General features: G+C 32.7%; 1 protein-coding gene across 6 annotated transcripts in view; it reads right to left on the reverse strand.

The window, feature by feature from the left end:
• The window catches only part of LOC109848212 (probable N-acetyl-gamma-glutamyl-phosphate reductase, chloroplastic), a 14783-nt gene extending 8453 nt beyond the window's left edge, over positions 1-6330 (reverse strand). Inside the window, exons 1-4 of one of the 6 annotated variants that reach the window (XM_020417605.1) lie at positions 6161-6316; positions 4441-4500; positions 4207-4350; positions 837-944 (exon numbers count right to left, since the gene is read on the reverse strand). In XM_020417605.1, the coding sequence (XP_020273194.1) occupies positions 837-944; positions 4207-4350; positions 4441-4494 (306 nt within the window). In that variant the 5' untranslated portion in view covers positions 4495-4500; positions 6161-6316. Of the gene's footprint in view, positions 1-836; positions 945-4206; positions 4363-4440; positions 4540-6160 lie in introns of all 6 variants that reach the window. The other 5 variants (XM_020417604.1, XM_020417603.1, XM_020417602.1 and 2 more) reach the window with 5 other exon arrangements.

Genomic DNA, 9436 nt, shown 5'->3' on the forward strand with positions numbered 1-9436 from the left:
CCCCCCCCCCCCCCCCCCCCCCCCCGGGAAAAAAAACAAAAAAAACACCCACAAAACAAAAAAAGAGCAGAATAGACATTGAAACATCACCAAAACTGACTTCACAATTTTCTGATGTTAAGCGCATGCACGAACGAATTCCAGATGAGTGGACTTGAAAAGTAGTGTTGAATTTTAAGAATATTCATGCACAATTCTGATCAGACTATGATTCAATTTGAAGAGATAGAGATCTAAAGTTTGTAAAGCTCCTATGCACATTTAAAACACACATGTATCATTATTTCTAAATCTATTTTCATGATGTGTTCTGGCCCAAAAATGAATAAACATTACGAATTGCTTCATTGGCTTAACTGTTATTAGTGTCATGGTAGCACTGGAGTGGATAGTCACCACTATTAACCTTACAAAAAACAGAAAACATGTGCTTGAACTATCTACACACTATTATGCATATTGCCAGTTACTCCGGTATCAAATGGCAATATTAGGTGCTCTAAGCTCCACAAGAGATGATGAAAGGGCATATATTGACTAAAAGGTAGTAAAAGCTCATCAGGTTTAGATAAACCTAAAATGAAATAAAATGTACCAGTCTATCTCTAAACAATGCAAATGTCAAGATCAAAATCACTTCTTACAAATCACATTCTTTTTTCCAATATCTAAAAAGAAGTGCTCCGCAAGCCCCCATTACACATACAGAGGTCCCATATAGGAACAGAAAACTATAGGATAAATCATACAGAATCCTGATTATGTATTAACTACTAAGTTAGTCCATATGCATACTTATAAGATAAAGGAAGAACTGTAAGGATGCTGAAATTTACTTGGGTAATCAAGTGAGGAAATACTGATCCCATCGATTTGCCTGCTTTTCTGTCGGCAGTCAACACTGTAATAGAGAAATGCGGATGGTTTGCAAGGAGGCGGACTATCTGTGACAAAAATATATCAAGTAATCAATTTGAATGATCATGGTGAAGCAAATCAGTAAGTCATTATTAAGGAAACAAACACTTAGAAAACTACTAAAGCAGATCACATGCGTTGCACAGAACCAAGAATGTAGTCAAACAATGACATTAGATAGACAAAGTACAGAAAAGAATCAACGCCTTCCTTGAAGTTCTTAAAATACAGCCATGTACCTAATAGAAGTACTTCAACAAATAAGCATGACATAAAGAAGTGAGTTAGCATGAAAACAATAGAGCTCTTTTCTATCGAAGTGCAATTTAGCCTTTTAGAAACAAATGGTAGTTCCAGACCCGTAAACCTATGATAACTAATGCATTAGCATGAAAACAATAACCATGGTATTTCATAAAAGTATACACCCACTCATGACAAAGTAGAAATAACAAAAATTAACCAAAAGGGTAAATCGAAGTACAGAGTGCAAGCAAAGAGTAAATACTAAAACTGCACCCCTCATAATTAATGTTAAAAAAACATTATAGATTTTGTCATAGAGCTCTTTCCTATCAAGATCATAGGTCATTTAACCCACCAATCCCAGGACATGTCTGCTAACACAAATTTGAAGTCTATACCATTCTATGTCACTTTCATGATGCTCAGAGTATTTTTGGATTTGGCATTCTACAACAAGATTTTTCAAGTACCCTCAATCACTATTACAAATTAGACATATTTGGGACCTTGGACAGGTAGTGAGGAAAGAAAAATATCTATACATGTGAGTCTCGACGGCTAGGAGGAGAGGGAGGGAGGGAGGGGGGAGAAAGATAATGAACCTTGACAAAGTTATATGGGATGTCACATAATGATCCAAACATCAGCAATAAATTCTTTACTCACAACTCACAAGCAAATATCATCATAGTCATTTCTTCATTGACTTGTGGCAGATGCATCTTTTGTTCCTTCTTCCTCATTTAATGTGTACATAATCTTCCAAGAACTTACCATTAGCCCATTTGTCACTCCCATCCTTCTCTCAGTAATCGTGTTTTCTCAATCGAAGCTACTCTCCTACAAATGTGTTAAATGACAAGTTCTATAAAAATCTCCTTGCAAAGTTGGTACATTCCAAGCATGTGTTCATCACATAAATAATGAAGCATTCTCCACTCCCTAGTCTTGTATATTTTGTCTAACTACTTTCTAGCCTCCCCCTCGAAGATATTCTTTATCATTCTAGTTCTGAAGTTAACCTTGTTTTTCTCTGTTACTTGCTACCAAGTCTTAATATCAGAACAAGAATTTATATGCTACAATAACTTAAACATTCCAACCTAATCGGTAAACAATTTCAAAAGCACCAGGTACCCGCGCCAAACATGTACATGCTCTTGAAGATCTGCGCTACTACGCTCTTAAATTGTTAGCTCTAGACGAATGATGTCAATTGCATTATCATCATATCATTACTCAGCAATCAACATCATCAACAATTAGCATACACCATCTGACTTGTTGATGAAATATCCACAGGTTGGAGGAGCTAACTTATGGCACATTCTATGATCTCATACAAATTTTTTTAACATTACCAACATCTAAGCCCATGATAATTTCATTACCAACATCTAAGCTATTAAATACTTAGCAAGCATATTCAGAGGATTATTTCAATGGTAATAAGAATGATTAACTGGTTTCTAGTCGCTTACCCTGTAAAATCATTTCTCAGAGCTCACAAATAACAGTTAACCATGTTTTTTGAAGTTTGCACTACATCATCATATGCTAATGTACACCAAACTGCTAATTTGATATCCATAAACAATCCATATATTGTACACGTACAAGTACATAGACTAATACACAACTAATATCACAAGCCACTAAATAAGCAAGTCCCATGTTTTTTCATGTTATTGCACTGATATGCACTGACAAACACATTTATTCAAAGTATCATCTCCAAAAATTACTCAGTATTTTAAGCTATGTCTTCAACCTGTCTGCATCTTATGTAAGAAAATTATTAGATCACCTTGGATAGAGAGCATCCTAAACCAATGGTATCCCTGGAAGATAATGACCATAAGTGGCCATTTTGACTGGGAAGTGTAATAAGAACTTGAGTCAAATGTGGGTATTCCTCTTTTGATTGTGTGCCCACCTCATTTGAGATGTTTGGATGGAGTGGACATCTCTCCTTGAAATCCCCTAACCAGAAGCATAGAGACAGTAACTTGGTGGAAACCATGGTACGAAGTAATATCATAGCCACTTCATCTACAACTTCAAAAGCTAGTCTTTGACCTGTTCAATGAGTTTGTTTAGATTTTAAAATCACACAACCTTGGGCATATATTATATATCATTATGGTTCCTAAAACCTATGATGCACGGATACGGATACGGGACACGGATACGACACGGACACGAATACGGGATACGGCAAAATCCAAAAAAATAGGATACGGGGATACGGCAAGGATTTTTTTAAAAATTATTATTATATATAGATGGAACGTAATACGAAAATCTCGATTTAGTATAAATGAGTAACTTTCTCCATCAGATTTATGATAATAATATGATGTTGGGCTGCTGCTCGAACTTAAAAACCGGAGGAGATGATGATGACATTGGTGGTGGTTGTGCTGGACGGGAAGGAGGAATGGAGGGTGGACTTGAGGAGTCGGAGGAAGGAGGAGTCGGTCGGCGGGATCGGGTCGGAACAGCGGAGGTGATCGAATCGAACGGGAGTGAGCAAGAGATTGAGAGAGAGGATTAGGGTTAGGGTTTTTTCTTTTTTTTCTTTTGTTTGAGTCAGCTGAGGATCGAATCGAACGGGAGTTTTGAGAAATAGAGATGAGTTTTTTAATCGAACGGTTCGGGTTGGATTTTAACAACCAAACCCGAAACCCAAATGAATCGGTCTTCGGCGAATCCGAGTCGTGTACGAGCTCCTTTGACCATGTCCAAGCCTAATTTGACCGTTGACCCGTGTCGGACACGGATTGACCGGGTCCGACACGTGTCGTGACGAATCCGTGTCCGATTCGAGTCGGACACGGATTCGTGGCCTCCGGGGGCGAATATGTGCTTCAGAGCCTAAAACTATGCTACTACTAACAATAATAATAGCTCTTGCAAGAGCAAACTTCATCATCATTGTTCACCAAACATAGTTTCCACAAAGAAGTAAGCATCGGAGCATAGCTCAATCAAAGTAGAAAAGGAGCAAAAAAAACTAAAAGTTGGATAAAGAATAACTACCTCAGCTCCAGTATAACCGCTAGCCCCTAGAAGCCCAATACGAACTGTTTCCTTCGAATTATGAACCTTAACGTTGCGGAACTGCAAGCTTGAGGGCGATGAACCTACTGATGCTCCAACCCAAAATCTCTTTGCTTTCGAATTCTTCGCATAGCGCTATCAATAAAATCAAATCTTTTTACAAGAAAGATTAAAACTTTACCATTTTTCTAGCAAAAAAGAACAAATACTAACCGTAGGACGAAATCTGAAGTCCACGTTAACCGATCCCAAATTTGTGGAGCTCATCCTGTGCTTATTTTAATAAAAAAGAAGCTTGAGCATATATGCGCCCTAATCACATTAGGAATAAATAAAAATTTTCATGAATGAGAAATAACTTGAATCATTTACAGGATCGAACACATGATGTACAAGAATTTGTTAAAGTAAAGTAATCGGGTTACCTCACAAAAGTTTTACAAGTGCAAAACATCCAAAGTTTCACACGCAATGTTCTTTGATGAATCTAATTCATCTCCTAGTTATTCAAAAGTGATGGCTTTTTGCTTTTGAATTGAATTGTATCCTTAGAATAAGTTTTCTCAAAGACTCAAACCTTACGTAGGTAAGTCATCTCCCTTACGTAATTATGACATTTGACCATTGAACTTAATATCTTTATTAAGGTCAAAGATTATGAACTTAATGTCTTTATAAAGTCAAAACAATTAATAATTTTAACTTTGTAAGTACATGAGGATTAACTTCATGTCTTATCATTAAAGTCGTAATTTTATTCATTCTAAGCAATAATTTCAACAACAAATATTTGTAAGAACATATAGCATGCGACCCATCTGGGATCTCTCTCCTCCATAAATTAGTCCCTGCTCATTTAGTTGTAATCATATCCATCAACAAACTACAACTTTCATACAAAGGATAGAGATTTAGTTGTAAGATCCCTGTATCACAATAATGTACATACATGTTAATCCTAAGCAACATCAACTAGTATTCCATACAAGACCTCCATAGTCACTATCAATCCAGAAACTTATATGTGCGTCTTTTCAATATAACTGGACAAAAACATTTTAAGAAAGCTCTTTTAATAGAATATATATCTAATATATTTTAATATATAAAGTAAAGTATTTGATAAAACATTTTTTCCTAAATTGGCCAGCCAGATTTAATCCGATATATAAAAGATACAGTAAAGAATATTCTCTTCTACTTTAGAAGTGACAGATTATTTATTAAATGGCTACAAGCCTTCACGTACCAATTTAGTATTTGGTTCAGATCTCACCTTCTGTGGAGTGCAAAAACAGCGTTGAGAGTTGGGATGGCAAGCTGGTCGAGTCGTCTCAATTTTGACCTGACCCATATAAGCTTGACCCGAACCCAACCCGTTTAAAAAACAGGTTAGGATACCCAACCAGTTTAGTAAACCGGTTACCCGACCAGACCCGAGAGTGATCCATATACAGTTACCCACTTACCCGTATATGACTGTCTCTCGTTAGAAGTTCGAAAAGCAAATTGGTTTGCACTGGAGGTTCAGGGGGAAACTTAACGACTAAGAAAATTGCAAAATGAATACCATTAGCTATGTACATTACAAAAAAAAACTGATTAGGTACTATAAAAAATGTATATATTGAAGGGGCTGATATAATTTAGGCCCTAGTTCTATTTGTTCCAGGTCTCATTCAAGCATAAAATCAAACGGCTAGCAAGCAGACAGGCTGAAACCATGGAACCATCTTTAAACTTAGCTCCGATTCAATAAAGTATAAAGTCAAACTCACGGCTAATCACCAACAAGCCAGCAAAACAATCAAAAGATCGCACGCTAGCGGAAGTAAGATTGAAACCCAAATAAACAAGAGAATAACATAAACCAACTTTCCTTCATTAAAGAAAACATGAACGAACTTTTCGACAAGTATGAGAGAACTCTTACTTGAAATCAAACTCGAGAACTCAGCGAGGACCCTGAGCGGTAGGAATCAATCCTTATTTAGGGTTTATGCAAACGGGCGAAGGTGACGACGAGATGGAAGATGGGGTTTTTTTTAATGAAATGCGGAATAAACGGGTTAGACGGGTCGGGTGTTAGGGTTGACCTGAAATTGACCCGATTACTGAACGGGTTACCCGGGTCGAAAACTACCGACCCCAGCCGCGGACACGGGAGGGAGAGTATGTTGGAGAAAAGCTGAAAAGCGTAGGACAGTCCTGTGTCTCCATTTATATTGGCAAAGGCACAGAAGACAGCTATGGTTTTCTGTTTTTTGACTACATTTATATCAGCAAAGGCAGTAAAAACAACTATGAGAAATTTTTTTATATAATGTGAACTTTACTTCCATTAATTCCTTCTCAGTTAACCTTGTTCCATGTTCTTTTATGCTCATCTCAAATTCTTATTTCTCCATTAAGGCATTAACTATGATCCTGTGTCTCCATTTCCTAAAGGGCCCCAACGCCACCCCTTCCCCTTTTGAATACACTAGTTTTTACACACGTGCAATGCACGTGATTTAATACCATGATTAAGTATTTTTGGCAGTTTGTGCTCATTTTTTTCTTTAAACTCTTACATCCCGATTATTTTTTTATGTTTGTTTAAATGGGATACACCCAATTTAAATTTTCATGTTGATATTTGAATTGACAAAAAACAAATATAATTTAAAAATAATTTGAATTTTCATATTATTTTTGACCGATATGAAACTAAGCTTTATTTGAGAAAGTATAGCATTGCAAAGTGAAAAATATTAAAATAGTGTTATACAAGGAAGGTGAATATTTAAAACCAATATGGCAAAATGATTGATTTAAAGTATGTTAAAACGATGCAAAAGAGAATATGAAGTTTATTCCTAATCATTGATAGACTTCATAAAAAAATATAAATTAAAGATTAATGCTAACTCTAGTATACTTTTATATGATAAAAACATCCACATAAGAATATAAAAGTACTGAAAAAAATTCATGAAACTCCCTTCTAAAGATTCCTAATTTCACTCAAAATAATTAAACTATTCTATAAAATATTCATAAAATATTGTTTTTATTTCTTCTATTTTATTTTTTATTGAGTTAAGATCAATCCTTCTTCAGGTTTATCATTTATCATTTCTCGGACAATTCTAGAGTGTTGTCTTCATCATCTACATCAATTATGACATAAGGCTAATTTTTTATTTTTTATGCTATTATCTTTCCTGTGCTCGTTAATTTTTTATCATCTCATTTAACTTCACAAAGAAGTCAAATGTACTTATGATGTTCAACACAAACTGCTCAAAATATAGATTTTGATTTTTTTCTATTTCAATGAGAATAAATATTAATTTGATATATATAAAATTCTTTGTGTTCCTAATTTATTACTTAAATAAATTAGAAGCTATCTTTTTATTTTCCTCTAAAATGAATTCTTTTGATGTGCATCCAATAAGAATTTCTGTTATTTCAATAATATTATCTTTGCTCTATCCCTGTCATTTTCCATAAAGATCTAAAATAAATACCTACATTATTCATTACCAATTTCTCTTAGATTATAATATTAATATTTAATTTGAAGAACACAGTATGGAATTTATGAATACTTACTAATTTTTCTTATGTCTTCCATGGAGATTTTTTTCTTTGATTAGGATAAAGTTATTAAATTATTTTTTAATGTAACTCGTTCAGTGCTTCATTAATAAATATGTCTTATGTTAATGCCAATTCAAGTGATTCATTAACGTTTTCTGAATTTTAGATTTATTTCCATCACTATTCCATTTGCAATGGAAATAACTCAATTCTTTTAAAGTTATCTCTAAATATTCTAATAGTTTCTCCATATGTAATTCCTTGTATTCTTTTACCCTATAAATATTATTAACGTCAAAGATTAAAGTTTCTAAATTAAAATCAATTAATGCTAAGGTATAATATTATAGTGTTTTATCATTTCTATGGATTTAAACATCTATCAATTAATGTTACGAATGTATTTTGGCTACCCCAACTTATTACTAAAATTATATGAAATTACTTTAATTTATATAGTGCCGATAATTTTTAATCTATAATATTTTTAAAAATTTTATCCATTAACCGGATGTTTTTAATCAATTCTTATTGTTTTTGTTTACCAGTATCAACTTAGACTATTCTTAGATGCTGAAAATGGATAGTAAATCCCTAAATTACAAATTTTAATATATATATATATATATATATATATATATATATATATATGAAAAATACCAAACAATTACACTTTTCTTTGCCAAGTTTTAAAATTTTAGCCCATTTTTGTGGTTTTGAACTTTGAGGGTGTGATTTATAATTTTTAAAATTTTTAAAGAGTTTTTAAAAAAATTTACTTTTAAGTTTGGTAGTTGTAAATTCTATGTTTCATGTGTTGGTGGTAATTTTTTAAATGTTAGTATATTTCTTGTAACTCTAAAATTTTGAGGGTGTCTTTTGTAATTATTAAAACTATAGATTAATTTTTAAAAATATTAAATTTCAGCGGTCTACCAATCGACGAATTTGATGTGTGCTAGTTAAAAATTTTGAAAATTTAGAGTTTTTTTTACGATTTTTAAATTTTGAAGGAGTTTTTTAAAAATTTTGAGGTTAATTTTGGCAAATTTTAATTTTTTAGGTGTCTAAGGGTAATATCTTGAATTCATCTTATTTTATTTACAAATTTTAGAATTTTAGGGTGACTTTTTATAATTTGAACTTTTGAAGGTGTTTCTATAATTTTTGAGATATTGATGGTGTTAATAAAAAAATTTAAATTTAAATGTCAAAAATTTTAGGTGTATCATGATAATCTCTTGAATTCATCTGTGTTGTTTGTAAGTTTTAAAATTTTAGAATTTTAATGTGCTTGTCTGTAATTTAAACTTTTGAGGGTATTTCTATAATTTTTAAGACATTGAGGTGTTAACTGTAAATTTTAAATTCTTTGCAAACTGATGTTAATTTTTTAATTTCATATTTTTTATTTTAAGTTTTGAGATATTTGGATGAGTTTTTATAATTTTGAACTTTTCAGGGTCTTTTCTGCAATTTTAAAACTTTTTATGGTTTTTTTGCAATACTTCATGTATTATAATATGTTATCTACTTGTAAATTCTTTATCTTAACAAACTAATATCATTTTTATGTTTTATATATTTTATTAATATTAGTTTTTTTAAATTGTTAAGCTAA

The sequence above is a fragment of the Asparagus officinalis genome, chromosome 7 (assembly GCF_001876935.1).
Source record: "Asparagus officinalis chromosome 7, Aspof.V1, whole genome shotgun sequence".
NCBI lineage: Eukaryota > Viridiplantae > Streptophyta > Magnoliopsida > Asparagales > Asparagaceae > Asparagus > Asparagus officinalis.